General features: G+C 38.2%; 1 protein-coding gene across 1 annotated transcript in view; it reads left to right on the top strand.

Annotated features, from left to right (window-relative positions):
• The window catches only part of TTC29 (tetratricopeptide repeat domain 29), a 255,509-nt gene extending 239,356 nt beyond the window's left edge, over positions 1 to 16,153 (top strand). The window contains exon 12 of the mRNA XM_060011639.1: positions 16,065 to 16,153. Within this exon, the coding sequence (XP_059867622.1) occupies positions 16,065 to 16,153 (89 nt within the window). The remainder of the gene's footprint in view (positions 1 to 16,064) is intronic.
• Positions 16,154 to 17,490: the final 1,337 nt, after the last annotated feature.

Genomic DNA, 17,490 nt, shown 5'->3' with positions numbered 1-17,490 from the left:
GATCAATCTGATATTGAGCAGATCTATATTGATTTCTTCTACACTTGTTTATGGTATTTGTTTTGTTATATCTAGGATTAAAAGCCAAATTAACAAGTGTAATCAATTCTCTTAGTGATAAAGAAAGTCCCCTAGTACGCTTATACACATTCATCTAGGGAGAAAAAACTTAAGTGAAGATGTTGTAATAAATGGATCGATTTATTCAATCACTGAGCATGAAAACATTAGCTCTGGGAAAGCGCTTTCCTCTAAGAGCTTTAGCTACTGAGTTTCTCTTGTGTTGCACCAAATGATTTGCATTTTTAGAGAAAGTTCATGTCTGCAGTGAGTTCCAGTGAAAACATGAATAAATTGCTTTTCTTCCCCTCTTTTTCTTACTTTATGAAGCTGAATCCATTAGGGGTTGAGTCAAAGTATAATGAAATAAAGGCAACAACGCACCTGATGGAAACCCTGGATTAGGTTCCTCATTGCCCAAGCCCAGTTGTCCTAGATTTCCTGTCAGCTTAGTGGTCTTCAGGGAGATCCCTGGGGCATGTGGCAATTTTTTTTAACTGCTATGTTAGAAACCATCTCTAGAAGACAAGAAAATAGACAAACGACAATTAAGGACTAGATAGGATTTTCATGGCAGTTCTCCACAAGGTCAAATAAATCCTCCTCTACAGCTGCCTAATACAGCTGCCTAAGAGGCTTTCCTATTACCTTCCTTCTTTTGAATTCACTGGTGTGAGAGTGAGTATAGAAGTTATGAACATGGGCTTTGGATCCAAACTGACCTGGGTTTGCATCTCCACTGAGCCAGTTTTCACCTGTGTTATATTGAGCAAAAGTCAATCCCTTAGTGTGATAATGTCTAGTTGCATCCATGTTGCTGCGTGTGTATAACTGAGTCACTTTGCTGTACAGCAGAGATTGCCACAGCATTGTAAATCAACTCTACTTCAATTAAAAAAAAAAAGTCAATCCCTTCAACCTTTGGTTTCCTTATCTTCACGTTAGGGAGGTTGAGCAGTTTAAAAAAAGAGGCTCCCATCCAAGTACTAACCAGGCCCAACCCTGCTTAGCTTCTGAGATCAGGCACTTCCGGAGTGTAAGAATGAAATAATGCCATTTGCAGCAACATGGATGGACCTGGAGATTATCATACTAAGTGAAGTAAATCAGACAGAGAAAAACAAATATCATATCACTTATATGTGGAATCTAAACTATGATACAAATGATCTTATTTACAAAAGAGAAACAGACTCACAGACATAGAAAACAAACTTATGGTTACCAAAGGGGAAAGGGGGTGGGGCAGGGAAAAATTAGAAGTATGGGATTAGCAGATACAAACTACTATATATAATATAGATTAAAAGACAAGGTTCTAATGTATAGCACAAGGAACTATATTTAATGTCTTGTACTAACCTATAATGAAAAAGAATATATACATGTATGTATGTATGCACAACTGAATCACTTTTGCTGTACACCAGAAACTAGCACAACACTGTATATACTTCAATAAAGTATGTATGACAATAGTTAGGATATGAAATTTTTTTAATTTAAAAAATGTTTTAAAGTTCTATCACATTCCCTCATACAAAATACACTCTTAATCCATGGAAATGAATTTAATTTTTACTCATGATCTGAATGTTGCAACTGAACAAAAGACAAGCAGCTATCCTTCCTCTTTTTACCAAACAGGCTATTTTGCTCCTACCTTAAATAGTAGGTATAAATAAGAGGAAGGTTATACAAAACAAAGGGTCTCAAACTTTAGTGAGCAAACAGATGACCTTGGTGTTCTTTTAAAATGCAGATTCTGATTTGCTAGGTCTAGAGTGGGGTCTGAGACTTAGGGCATTTTTTGGGGGGAAGGGGAGATGTTTCAGGAAAGAGGGTACTCTGATTTTGGTTATTCCATCTTGACTAGAAAAACTGCAGAATTTGTAATGTGGCATTAATTGGAGAAATTTTAAAAACTGTATGAAGACATCAACACTATATTTATTTATCTTAAGAAAGTATTCAGTGTCTGAACAGACTGACAGATGTGAATAAGATACTCTCATTAAAAGTTTAGATATCTTGAAAAAGAAACTCAGGATAATTCTGTGTCAATGTGATCTCTTCAATGCTTCATCCAAGTCTGGCTCCATTCTATTTACAATAATGATGCTTAAGGGAGGGGAAAGAACCTATAATTTTGAGTTCAAATATACTTCTGATCCTTGTACAAATTTTAATAGGCTTCATATATGAACAAGAACCTTTGAAAAGGGAATTGCTGTATACCAGAACCTGTAATATGAAAGGTCACATGTCAGTTTTTGACACTTAAGAGAGTCTACCCAAACTTGATGTGTTCTGCCTTAAAAGTGTTTATATCTTGACTCTTATACTCATCAGATATAGAATAACCACATCATGACTTCTGCTTCAAAACACAGTTGGAAGAAATTACCTTTTTGTTTGTTAACAGAAAATAGGAAAGTATTACTAATAAAACTTGTATGGTTTTGTTTTTTGGGGTTGTTTTGGTTGGTTTTGGTGGTGGTTTTTGTTTTGTTTGTTTTTATGGGAAAGTGGGATTAACTCTGTAATCTCAGTCTTCGGTTCATAGAGTTTTTATAGACTGTAAATGAGAAGTACCATGAATGACAAACCAGTATTATAAAAAAAAACACAAAAAAACAGGGGGGCAAGGAGGAGAAAAAGAGAAAGGGGAAAGAAAGACAAGGAAAAGAGAAATATCAAATCATATACTAGCATCAAGTATGTTGACACTTAAACCATGCTTCACATCACCAAACTGGTGACATTTGCACTTTGTGATTATTATATGCAATTTGACACCACACACACACACACACCACAAGATCCATTCTCCCACTTTGCTCTGTGTCCCAGGAGACTGATTTCAGACTGCATCTCACAGGTTAACTTGCCTGCTGTCTTCCTGGTTTGGATTTATCTAAAGGGAGTCATCAGCAGGGGATCGGAGGTTAGGAGGTGGAAAGGTCAGGAATTATTCCTTAGGCCCTGACTTCAGCTGAGTTCTGACAGCTGTGACACTACAACCGCTGCTTCTAGGTTCAGTTGGATGAGCACTGTTCTAAACTTCCATCCCTCACTCAGGGTCCAATAACACCATCCTGTCCCCCTTTACCTTCAGCCTGGGGAAGATAATGGGATAGCATCCCTCCACTGGCAGTCACTGGGTGCCTCAGGATCTCTTGTCATTCTAGCCCTGCCCTCATCTCTTAATAGCCCCTCATTAACATCTCTTCAAAATCCCAGTTGAATGTGCCATCTGCTTCCTCCTGACTGATACGCAAGGCCTTCTCTATTGTAACAAGTGGGGTGGCTAAAGGCAAGCAAGTACAAGAAATATTAGGAAACTTCCACTTGCTAAAAAGTTCAGTTGATGAGAGAACAGTGCCAATGAGGCCATAATGTGTATCTGGCTGTGCTCCAGGCTCACAGGCTATATCCCTGACCAGCCATTTTACACACCATCAGTTACAAGGAGGACCATGCCAAAAAGGACACGGGAGTCTGTGCCAATCCTACTTCTGGGAACATAATTCAAAGATGAGCTGTTCAATTGAGATAGCTTCAAAATCATCTTTGTTCCCAAAGAACAGATTTTGTGAGTCTAGTGAAAATTTTATACAGGCTATTTGAAATAATAAAACCATCCCTGTCAATATCTTTATCAAAAATATACTTTCATTTTGTTACTTTGTCATTAATTCCTAATGACATAGGTTAAAAGTCAAGATGATCAAAATATGCCTTATATTGGCAATTGGACTCGGGACTTATAAGAATATATATTCAACTTGTTTCTTTAAAATTTTCCAACTGTTGTGATTAAATGAATGAAACTACATAACACTGTCTAGAAGATAAGCAGTTAAATTTTTATTTATTTAAAGTGATTTTCTGATTATCAAGTATGAATGACAAATTTTCAGTGTATATACTCTGTTCTCCTCAGTACAGTTACCTTCTAAAACCACATTGTAATAGGCCATTGTAGATATAGCACTGTATTAATATTGATATACTGGGCTTACTTCCATGGTGTTAATTTTATGTGATTTGAATACATGGGAGAGGGGGAGCGACTTCTGTCCGTTTTTTGGAAATCAGTCTCTGAGACTGTCTACTATGAGCATGAAAAAGAACTATTTCTACTAAAATTGAATTGTGCTGTAATACTAAAGCAAAATATAATCTCCTCACTAATAATGGCGTAATGCTAAGATCACCCATAAGATACGAGCAGTTTTCATACATGGTATTCTTAATCATTTTCATGAAACACAACCTGAATTTTATTTGTTAACAAAGGCTTTTGAGACATTTTGATAAGGTCAACAGAAAGCACAGTCTTTTAACATTAGGTGATCAACTTTGTGACAATAGCAGGACCGGCAGACCTAATGGAATAATAGCCTGCAGGGTCCAGCTAAATATAATATACAAACGTAATCAACCCTATGATGACTATTCAGAAGTAATCCCTTTAGCTTTGAACTGCAACACATATTTCAACAAAGCAAAAACCTTTTGAAGAAATTCTCTGCAGACCACACTGATACAATACATCCTTCATATCCTGCTCTACGTGTTTGCTGCTTATAGTGAGTTTTAAATTTAAGGTAATGACTGTTGTATATTCATGTGAGCATACAACAATACTTTTGATTTGTTGTGGAAAGGTTGAATCCATTACCAGGGGTCTAGTCTATAAACTCTGACACAACCTTTATGTATGAGTTATTATTTACCTTTTTCTAGTAAGGCCACTAAAAATGTTTTGCATGACGAAATGATAAAAATTCATTCACCTTTTCAGTCACAAAACTACCAGGTAGCATCTCTCCCATTTCAACTTATACTCCCCTATAGATAACGTTTTTTAAAATCTCATTTATATGTAGTACTGTATTATATGAAAATTATATGCCATTGTTTTCAAGTAAAGGAATGGGTTTGTAGGTTTATTGCAATTCAGCATCGTTGACTTATTCTATTGCTCTTTGGTACAAGGTAGCCTAGAATGTGGTAAACTGAGATCCTTTTGTTGCCCACTTGGGGGAATCTACCCTTTGAGAGTCTTTACTATTAGCAACAGGGAAGTGCCTATTTCTATTGAAATGGTAGACGGTGTAAGCAAATACCAAACTCTCAGCTTTGCACTGGTTCTGGTCTCCCTTGCTGGAGTGATATGGGTCCTAATCTTCCAGCTTCCTTGAAGATCAAACATCTCAAATCATACCCTAAGAACAGACCCACAACAGGAAACCTAGGTTAGGAATCAAAATGAGTGCTTTTCCAAGCTGGAACCAAGAGTCAACAATCCCATGATGCTCACCTTGTTGCAAATGAACAGAAGTCTCAGAAAACCTGAATGATAACTTCAAATATTCCCCTGTATAAATTAACCTTTGCTAAGGTTTCCTAACTCAGCAAGTATCAATGTCTTTTTTTTAAACTAGCAATTGTGGCCCAAGTTGAGTAAAAGAATAGCTGCAGATGTAGCTATTCTTCTCAGAGAATCTACATGAAAACTGTTCCACAATAAAAATCACCTTTGCTGAGCATCTGAGGAATGAATGCTAAACAATTATTTGAGACCAACCAGGCATAATTTCAAACTTGGAAAATCCAGGAACAATTTCTCCAATTTAAAAAATATTGTTACATCCTGCCAAACCAAAGAGAATGCTGAGTTTAAGACATTAGATAGTATAAAACAGGCATTAGTATGTCAGGATGGTTCTCTGTATTGCGGTGCAATCAAAATATTAAACTGAGAAGCCCAGCGTAGTTCTTTACTTCAAAAGGTGATGGAATATATCAGTTAAAGTAAAGGCTAAGCTACTATTACAAAGAGTCCCAAAAGTACAGTAGCTTAAGAATATAGAAGTTTGTTTCTTCCTTAATCCTGAAGTGAGCTGTCTACATTTACAAGGTAGTCCCACAGGCATTCAGGGGACCATGACCTTCTGTCTTATTGTTTCACCATCCCCCAGGGCAGGGTTTCTCAATATAGCACTATAAAAATTTTGAGCTGGATGATTTTTTTTGTTGGAGAGAAGGGTGGGGAATGGCTGTCATGAGCACTGTAGGATATTAAGCAGCATTCCTGGTCTCTACCCACTAGATGCCAGTAGCACTTCCACCGACCAGTTTTGATGACAAAAATATCTCCAGATATTTCCAAATCTGCCCTGTGGAGCAAAATCATCCCAGTTGAGAACCATTAACTTGGATGTTGTTATTGTCTGCATGGTTGAAACTGAATCATAAATTTCCATGTTCAAGATTGAGGAAAATGGGAAGTTTAAGGAGAAATGAATGCCCAATGCCTAATGCTCAGGCCCAGAAGCAGTATGTATCATTCTGTCCACATTCATTGATGAGAACTTACTCATGTGTCTTCAACAAAATATGTATATGTTGATTGGAAAGATTTAGTAGAGTGCAAAAAAACTGATAAGTGAAAGACAGAAGGAATTACTAGAGCTGTGTCTTGTGTAGGCAAGAGAGGATGAGATCTAGTGAAGACCTAGAGGGGTTGACCTTAGATGGGAGTATGGGAGACATGAAGCATATAGAACAGAAACAAGTAAGTAACTCTTGACACAGCTTGTGGAAGCTTTTTCCTACTATGTTATATTTCCTCTATGAAACTGGAAAATAGATCATCAGCTGAGAATGATAATGAATATAGAGAGTTGGAGGTTTGAGAAAATGGAAGAAAGAGTAAATGTCATCTAGGAGAGTGGAAGAATGAATGGACTAGGAACATTTAATAGGATGGCCTTAAAGTATTGAGTTCCCCCTAATGTCAGTGACCATGAATTTAAAGTGAGACCCACTTGTATGTTTTTCCAGCCACACAGAGCCTTACACTGCGGGAGAGGAATAGGAAGAGAGTTGGATTTAACTGGGATTATAGTTTTGTCAAGAGAATATAACAAAGTGAGAAAAAAAGGGTAAGGAAGTCAGCCTATATGCAAGAGGGTGAATGACCATGGAGTTTAAATGGTACAAAGAAGGGAAAGAAGAAATCCAAACAGGGAGGAACAATGAAAAGATAGTAGAATTGGAAGTCCCAGTGGGGTTGAAGAATTGCTACTGGTGGGGTAATAGAGGGAGTGATCCAGAAAAAATAAAAGCTGGCAGTCTACTAGTTGAATGCATAAAACTGAGTTTGAGGGGGGCTTGTAATTACAGGTAATGAAAAAGTCTGAGAATAAGCATGGGAATTAATGGCTATGGTAAGGTAAAGGACAAGATCTAAAAGAACAGAGCTCAAGGAATTGAGATCCAGGGTGAAAGACTCTTCTAAACATACACTTAAATTGCTAAATTAAGAAAGTAGTGGGAAATTGACAATGAGCCAATGATGAAATGAACTGAGAACAATCCAGTTGCAGGCAGATCACAGCAATAGTTGATTATATAAACTGATGATGTGAGTTTTAGGAAGGGAAGAAGGGAGGGCAAATACACTGAAAGAGAACAATAAGGAGGAGGACACCTGCCCATCTCCAAGTACCATGGTAAGAGGACTGATGAAAAGAAAAACAAGAAGGGCTTCTGGGCTAGCAGTATCCTCAGAGGGCAGCCAAGATTCTGTCAGAGCAAGAAAGTAGAAGGAATTTCAGAAAATAAAGTGAGAATATAGTGGAAATGTTTCAGGAGTTGTGGTACGTGGGATATGAGGACAAAATATGAAATATGCAGAACTTTATGAAAAGTAGAATGCAGGAAATGAAAGGGGACCTGGACACTGAGGCCTGTTATAAGCAAGGATAAAGAACGTCTTATTAGATGAGTGCATTCAAGTCAAAAGTAGAAGGGTAGGAGACCTTCAAGATGGCTGAAGAGGAAGCTGTGGAGATCACCTTCCTCCCCACAAATATGTCAGAAATACATCTACACGTGGAACAACTCTTACAGAACACCTACTGAATGCTGGCAGAAGACCTCAGACCTCCCAAAAGGCAAGAAACTCCCCACGTACCTGGGTAGGGCAAAAGATAAAACAGGGACGGGACCTGCACCACTGGGAGAGAGCTGTGAAGGAAGAAAAGTTTCCACACACTAGGAAGCCCCTTCACTGGTGGAGATGGGGGGTGGCGGGCGGGGGGAAGCTTCAGAGCCACAGAGGAGAGCACAGCAACAGGGGTGCAGAGGGCAAAGTGGAGAGATGCCCACACAGAGGATCATTACCAACCAGCTCTCACCAGCCTGAGAGGCTTGTTTGCTCACCTGCCGGAGGGGTGAGGTCTGGGAGCTGAGGCTCAGGCTTCAGAGGTCGGATCCCAGGAAGAGGACTGGGGTTGGCTGTGTGAACACAGCCTGAAAGGGGATAGTGCACCACAGCTAGCTGGGAGGGAGTCTGGGAAAAAGTCTGGAACTGCCTAAGAGGCAAGAGACCATTGTTGCACGGTGCGCGAGGAGAGGGGATTCGGAACACCACCTAAACAAGCTCCAGAGACTGCGCTAGCCACGGGTATCAGTGTGGGCCCTGGAGATGGGCATGAGACGCTAAGGCTGCTGCTGCAGCCACCAAGAATCCTGTGTGCGAGCACAGGTCACTATCCACACCTCCCCTCCCGGGAGCCTGAGCAGCCCACCACTGCCAGGGTCCCATGATCCAGGGAAAACTGCCCTGGGAGAACACATGCCATGCCTCAGACTGTTGCAATGGCATGCAGACCTCTGCCACAGCAGGCTCTCCCCGCATTCTGTACCCCTCCCTCTCCCCAGCCTGAGTGAGCCAGAGCCCCCTAATCAGCTGCTCCTTTAACCCCGTCCTGTCTGAGCAAAGAACAGACGCCCTCAGGTCACCTACATGCAGAGGCAGGGCCAAATCCAAAGTTGAACCCCAGGAGCTGTGCAAACAAAGAAGAGAAAGGGAAATCTCTCCCAGCAGCCTCAGGAGCAGCGGATAAAATCTCCACAATCAACTTGATGTACCCTGAATTAGTGGAGTACCTGAGTAGACAACGAATCATCCCAAAATTGAGGTGGTGGACTTTGGGAACAACAATATATATTTTTTTTTCCTTTTTCTCTTTTTCTGAGTGTGTATGTTTATGCTTCTGTGTGTGATTTTGTCTGTATAGCTTTGCTATTACCATTAGTCCTAGGATTCTGTCTGTCCTTTTTTTTTTTTTTTTTGGATAGTTTTGTGTTTTTTTTAGTATACTTTTTAGTGCTTGTTATAATTGCTGGATTTGTTTTTTGGTTTAGTTGCTCTCTTCTTTCTCTTTTCCCTTTTTTTCTTTTTAAAATTAATTTTAAATTTTTTTAATTTTTAATATTTATTTTAATATCTTTTATTTTATTTTTCCTTTCTTTCTTTTTTCTCCCTTTTCTTCTGAGCCATGTGGCTGACAGGGTCTTGGTGCTCCAGCTGATGTCAGGCCTGTGCTTCTGACGTGGGAGCGCTGAGGTCAGGAAATGGGTCCACCAGAGACCTCCCAGCTCCACATAATATCAAACGGCAAAAGTGCTCCCAGAGATCTCCATCTCAATGCTAAGACCCAGCTCCACTCAACGACCAGCAACCTCCAGGGCTGGACACCCTATGCCAAACAACTAGCAAGACAGGAACACAACCCCACCCATTAGCAGAGAGACTGCCTAAAATCATAATAAGTTCACAGACACCCCAAAACACACCACCAAACGTGGTCCTACCCACCAGAAAGACAAGATCCAGTCTCATCCACCACAATGAAGGCACTAGTCCCATCCACAAGAAAGCCTACGCAACCCACTGAAAAAACCTTAGTCACTGGGAGCAGACACGAAAAACAATGGGAAATACAAACCTTCAGCCTGCATAAAGGAGACCCCAAACACAGTAAATTAAGCAAAATGAGAAGACAAAGAAACACACAGCACATGAAGGAGCAAGATAAAAATCCACCAGACCAAACAAAGGACGAGGAAGTAGGCAGTCTACCTGGAAAAGAATTCAGAGTAATGACAGTAAAGGCGCTCCAAAATCTTGGAAAGAGAATGGAGAAAGTACAAGAAATGTTTAACAAGGACCTAGAAGAACTAAAGAGCAAACAATGTTGAACAACAGAATAAATGAAATTAAAAATTCTCTAGAAGGAATCAATAGCAGAATAACTGAGGCAGAAAAATGGACACGTGACCTGGAAGATAAAATAGTGGAAATAACTACTGCAGAGCACAATAAAGAAAAAAGAATGAAAAGAATGGAGGACAGTCTCAGAGACTTCTGAGACAACATTAAACACACCAACATTCACATTATAGGGGTCCCAGAAGAAGAAGAGGAAAAGAAAGGGACTGAGAAAATATTTGAAGAGATTAGACTTGAAAACTTCCCTAATATGGTAAAAGAAATAGTCAATCAAGTCCAGGTAACGCAAAGAGTCCCATACAGGTTAAATCCAAGGAGAAACACACCAAGACATATATTAATCAAACTATCAAAAATTAAATGCAGGGCTTCCCTGGTGGTTCAGTGGTTGAGAGTCTGCCTGCCGACACAGGGGACATGGGTTCGTGCCCGGGTCCGGGAGGATCCCACATGCTGCAGAGCGGCTAGGCCCGTGAGCCATGGCCACTGAGCCTGCATGTCTGGAGCATATGCTCTGCAATGGGAGAGGCCACAACAGTGAGAGGGCCGCGTACCACAAAAAAAGAAAAAAAAAATTAAATGCAAAAAACAAATATTAAAAGCAACAAGGGTTAAAAAACAAATAATACATAAGGGAATCCCCATAAGGATAACAGCTGATCTTTCAGCAGAAACTCTGCAAGCCAGAAGGGAGTGGCAGGATATATTTAAAGAGATGGAGAAAAACCTAAAACCAAGATTACTCTACCCAGCAAGGATCACATTCAGATTTGAGAGAAAAATTAAAACTTTTACAGACAAGCAAAAGCTAAGAGAATTCAGCACCACCAAACCAGCTTTACAACAAACTAAAGGAACTTCTCTAGGCAGGAATCACAAGAGAAGGAAAAGTTCTACAATAACAAACCCAAAACAATTAAGAAAATTGTAATAGGCACACACATATCGATAATTACCTTAAATGTAAATGGATTAAATCCTCCAAGCAAAAGACAGACTGGCTTGAATGGATACAGAAACAAGACCTGTATGTATGCTCTCTACAGGAGAGCCACTTCAGACCTAGGGACACAAACAGACTGAAAGTGAGGGGATGGAAAAAGATATTCCATGCAAATGGAAATCAAAAGAAACCTGGAGTAGCAATTCTTGTATCAGGTAAAATAGACTTTAAAGACTATTTCAAGAGATAATGAAGGACAGTACACAATGATCAAGGGATCAATCCAAGAGGAAGATATAACAATTGTAAATATTTATGCACCCAACATAGGAGGACCTGAATACATAAGGTAAGTGCTAACAGCTGTAAAAGGGGAAATAGACAGTAACACAATAGTAGTAGGGGACTTTAACACCCCACTTTCACCAATGGACAGATCATTCAAAATGAAAATAAATGTGGAAACACAAGCTTTATATGACACATTAAACAAGATGGAGTTAATTGATATTTGGAAGACATTCCATCTAAAAACAACAGAATACACTTTCTTCTCAAGTGCTCATGGAACATTGTCCAGGATAGATCATATCTTGGGTCACAAATCAAGCCTTGGTATATTTAAGAAAATTGAAATTGTATCAAGTATCTTTTCTGATCACAATGCTGTGACACTAGATATCAACAACAGGAAAAAATCTGGAAAAAATACAAACACATGGACGCTAAACCATACACTACTTAATAATCAAGAGATTACTGAAGAAATCAAAGAGGAAATCAAAAAGACCTATAAACAAATGACAATGAAAACATGATGACACAAAACCTATTGGATGCAGCAAAAGCAGTTCTAAGAGGGAAGTTTATAGCAATAAAATCCTACCTCAAGAAGCAAGAAACATCTCAAATAAACAACCTACCCTTACACCTAAAGTAATTAGAGAAAGAAGAACAAAAACCCCAAAGATAGCAGAAGGAAAGAAATCATAAATATCAGATCAGAAATAAATGAAAAAGAAATGAAGGAAACAATAGCAAAGATCAATAAAACTAGAAGCTGGTTCTCTGAGAAGATAAACAAAATAGATAAACCATTAGCCAGATTCATAAAGAAAAGAAAGGAGAAGGCTCAAATCAATAGAATTAGAAACGAAAAAGGGGAAGTAACAGCTGACACTGCAGACATACAAAGGATCATGAGAGATTACTACAAGCAACTGTATGTCAATAAAATGGACCACCTGGAAGAAATGGACAAATTCTTAGAAAAGCACAACCTTCCAAGACTGAACCAGGAAGAAATAGAAAATATGAAAAGACCAATCAGAAGCACTGAAATTGAGACTGTGATTAAAAATCTTCCAAAAACCAAAAGCCCAGGACCAGACAGCCTCACTGGCGAATTCTATCAAACATTTGAGAAGAGCTAACACCTATCCTTCTCAAACTCTTCCAAAATAGAGCTGACGTAGGAACACTCCCAAACTCATTCTATAAGACCACAATCACCCTGATACCAAAACCAGACAAAGATGTCACAAAGAAAGAAAAGTACAGGGCAATATCTGTGATGAACTTAGATGCAAAAGTCCTCAACAAAATACTAGCAAACAGAATCCAACAGCACATTACAAGGATCATACACCATGGTCAAGTGGGGTTTATCCCAGGAATTCAAGGATTCTTCAATATATGCAAATCAATCAATGTGATACACCATATTAACAAACTGAAGCATAAAAACCATATGATCATCTTAATGGATTCAGAAAACGCTTTTGACAAAATTCAACACTCATTTGTGATAAAAAACCCTTCAGAAAGTAGGCATAGAAGGAACTTACCTCAACATAATAAAGGCCATATACGACAGACCGACAGCCAACATCATTCTCAATGGTGGAAAACTGAAACCATTTCCACTAAGATCAGGAACAAGACACGGTTGCCCACTCTCACCACTATTATTCAACATAGTTTTGGAAGTTTTAGCCACAGCAATCAGAGAAGAAAAAGAAAAAATAGGAATCAAAATCAGAAAGGAAGTAAAACTGTCACTGTTTGCAGATGACATGATCCTATATGTAGAGAATCCTAAAGATGCTACCAAAAAATTACTAGAGCTAATCAATGAGTTTGGTAAAGTAGCAGGATACAAAATTAATGCACAGAAATCTCTGGCATTCCTATACACTAATGATGCAAAATCTGAAAGAGAAGTTAAGGAAACACTCCCGTTTACCATTGCAAAAAAAAGAATAAAATATCAAGAATAAACCTACCTAAGGAGACAAAAGACCTTTATGCAAAGAACTATAAGACACTGATGAAAGAAATTAAAGATGATACAAACAGATGGAGAGATATACTATGTTCTTGGATTGGAAGAATCAACATTGTGAAAATGACTATTCTACCCAAAGCAATCTACAGATTCCATGCAATCCCTGTCAAATTACCGATGGCATTTTCCACAGAACTAGAACAGAAAATTTCACAATTTGTATGGAAACACAAAAGACCCTCAATAACTAAACCAATCTTGAGAAACCAAAACAGAGCTGGAGGAATCAGGCTCCCTGACTTCAGACTATACTACAAAACTACAGTAATGAAGACTGTATGGTCCTGGCATAAAAACAGAAATGTAGATCAATGGAACAGAATAGAAAGCCCAGACATAAACCCACACACATGTGGTCACCTTATTTTTGATAAAAGAAGCAAGAATATACAATGGAGAAAAGACAGCCTCTTCAATAAGTGGTTCTGGGAAAACTGGACAGCTACATGTAAAAGAATGACATTAGAACACTCCCTAACACTATACACAAAAATAAACTCAAAATGGATTAAAGGCCTAAATGTTAGGCCAGACATTAGAAAACTCTTAGAGGAAAACACAGGCAGAACTCTCTATGATATAAATCACAGCAAGATCCTTTTTGACCCACGTCCTAGAGAAATGGAAGTAAAAACAAAAATAGACACATGGGACGCAATGAAACAAAAGCTTTTGCACAGCAAAGGAAAACATAAACAAGACAAAAAGATAACCCTCAGAATGGGAGAAAATATTTTCAAATAAAGCAACTGACAAAGCATTAATCTCCAAAATTTACAAGCAGCACAGGCAGCTCAATATCTAAAAAACAAACAACCCAATCCAAAAATGGGCAGAAGACCTAAATAGACATTTCTCCAAAGAAGATATACAGATTGCCAACAAACACATGAAAGATTGCTTAACATCACTAATGATTAGAGAAATGCAAATCAAAACTACAATGAGGTATCACCTCACACAGGTCAGAATGGCCATCTTCAAAAAATCTACAAACAATAAATGCTGGAGTGGGTGTGGAGAAAAGAGAACCCTCTTGCACTCTTGGTGGTAGTGTAAATTGATACAGCCACTATGGAGAACTTTATGGAGGGTCCTTAGAAAACTAAAAATAGAACTACCATATGACCCAGCAATCCCACTACTGGGCATATACCCTGAGAAAACCATAATTCAAAGAGACTCATGTACCAAATTGTCATTGCAGCTCTATTTACAATAGGCAGGACATGGAAGCAACCTCAATGTCCATCGATAGATGAATGGATAAAGAAGATGTGGCCCATATATACAATGGAATATTACTCAGCCATAAAAAGAAATGAAATTGAGTTATTTGTAATGAGGTGGATGGACTTAGAGTCTGTCATACAGAGTACAGTAAGTCAGAAAGAGAAAAACAAATACCAAATGCTAACACATATATATGGAATCTAAAAAAAAAAAAAAGTGGTCATGAAGAACCTAGGAGCAGGACAGGAATAAAGATGCAGATGTACAGAATCGACTTTAGAACATGGGGAGGAGGAAGGGTAACCCTGGGATGAAGTGTGAGAGTGACATGAACTTGTATATACTACCAAATGTAAAATAGATAGCTAGTGGAAAGCAGCCACATAGCACAGGGAGATCAGCTCAGTGCTTTGTGACCACCTAGAGGGGTGGGATAGGGAGAGTGGGAGGGAGATACAAGAGGTAGGAGATATGGGGATATATGTATATGTACAGCTGATTCACTTTGTTATAAAGCAGAAACTAACACACCATTATAAAGCAATTACACTTCAATAAAGATGTTAAAAAAAGTAGAAAGGCAGATATGAAAGTTAAGTAATAAATTAATATTTCTGTTTATGTCTAAATTTTCCATATCATATTTGATTATTTGGTTACTTTATATTGCTCTCTAAATTAATTGTCCTTCAGAGTTTTGCTTTAACAAGTCATCTTATCCCCAAACAGTGGCTGTTCCATTTGCCATTTCATATATCACAAGAATTCTGTGGGTTAGGAATTCGAACCTGGCTTGGCTAGACATCCATTTAGGTTACCCAATGATAATACTCAACTGACAGATGGGTTGATCTGAAGGATCCAAGAAAGTTTTACTCACATAGTGGAGCTTTGGCAGGATAGCTAGAAGGCTGGGCTCAGCTGGGACTGTCAACTGGAGCATCTGTACATGGTCTCACAAGGATGACAATCTCAGGGTGGTAAGACTTCTTATATGGCGACTGGCAAATATCCTAAGAGAACCAGGTGGAAGCAGCACAGCCTTTTCTTATCTAGGTTTGGAAGTCATGCAGTCACTTCCTCCACATTCTATTGATTACAAAATAGTACTATGCCTAGCCCAGTTTCAAGAGGAGGGCAATTGGATTCCACCTCTTGAAGGGGAAGTGGCAAGAACATACTTTTGAGGAACGTGTAGAGTGGGAGATATCATTGTGGCCATCTTTGACCGATATAATCTGCACTGGTGATACAAGTTATACATAAACTTTTGTCATACAGGTGATAAGGGTAGAGACCCCTGAAAAGAGATTCCCACGTTCAAACTCAAAAGAACTGTAAATTCTATTTGTGATAAGACATTAAATGTATACATCTTTTTATTTTAGGAGAGTCTAGAAGATCCACAATGGAAAGTTTATATCAAACCTCAGATTTTTCAGAAGAGGACCTCAGTGGGTATGATAAATCTAGTTAAACTTTCTATTAAGTATCGACATTATGCAAGATACTAAGTATAATGTAATTCTCCAAACACAAAAAAGTAACTTCATCTAACACTTGATAAGCTAATACTGAAACACTGGTTAAAAAAAAAAAAAGAAAGAAATCCTAGAGGTACTTTTAAATAATACATAAGGTTAAGTACTTTTAAGCTATGTCTAAAAATTACAGAATACAAAATCCAGTCGACCCTTGAACAACATGGAGGTTAGGGATGCCAACCCTCCCCACAGTCAAAAATATGCATATAACCTATAGTCAGCCCTCCGTATACATATTTGAATCTGCAAATGCAGATTCAACAGCCACTGATTGTATAGTACTGTACTATTTACTATTGAAAAAAGTCTGCATGTAAGTGGACTCCCACAGTTCAAAACCATGTTATTCAAGGCCAATTGAAATATCTTAAAAGCAAGGTTTTTTCGGGTTTTTTATTTTTTTTGCTTTTTAGTCCAATATAAAATTTAATTTTATAATTTATTTTTTTCCAGATAATCAAAAAAAATTAGACTTAAACCAACTTTTGACTCAACAACAAATCAGGAAGTAATTTATCATGTCACTTCAGTCTTCAATACCTGTAATATGAGTATGTTACAAATAATACAGTTATAATAAAACTATGACTATATTTTCATTGGATTTTGTATTATAATTTGCTACTACAAATTTAAAACATCTAAATCCATGAACATTAAATATATCCCAAATGCTTAGAAATATCAATAATTATCCATAAGCTAAACTGTAAAATTTTCCTCTTATCCATTATTCTACCAGAAATAGTGCTATTATACTTAATCTTAGCCAAAAGACTGAGAAGCAATAGAAATAATGCTATTATAGAATCAAAATTTGGTTGTGTCTAATGAGAAAATTCTTTTAAGCTTAAGGAAGTTTATGCTGAATAAAGGTAGGAAAAGATTTACTAAAATTCCTGGGAACCTTTTCAACATATGTAAAAGGATTATAACAAATAGAGACTATCATACTGATAAGTACTGCTCAAAACAGTCTGCTTCACCCAGGTAAAGGAAAACTCTGTTTCCTCTATTTGCCCCACTTCTGGCACCAAATGTGTGAGTTTTTCCACTCCAGTTCTCAGCAGACACTGACTGGGTGTCTTACAATTTAACTTAATTCTGACACTAACTGCCAGGAGTTGGCACAGACCACAGATTAAGGGATCAGGTCCGTAAGACTGTCCCCCACTTCACAGGCCAATTGCAAATCCCAGCTTGTCACCTGTGCTTCTGGCTGAGTTGGCTACAAACTGAGGATTCCCACAACCCCCTTCTCAGCTTCAAT

The sequence above is a fragment of the Delphinus delphis genome, chromosome 5 (genome assembly GCF_949987515.2).
Source record: "Delphinus delphis chromosome 5, mDelDel1.2, whole genome shotgun sequence".
NCBI lineage: Eukaryota > Metazoa > Chordata > Mammalia > Artiodactyla > Delphinidae > Delphinus > Delphinus delphis.
This window is presented reverse-complemented; position numbering and strand designations above follow the sequence as displayed.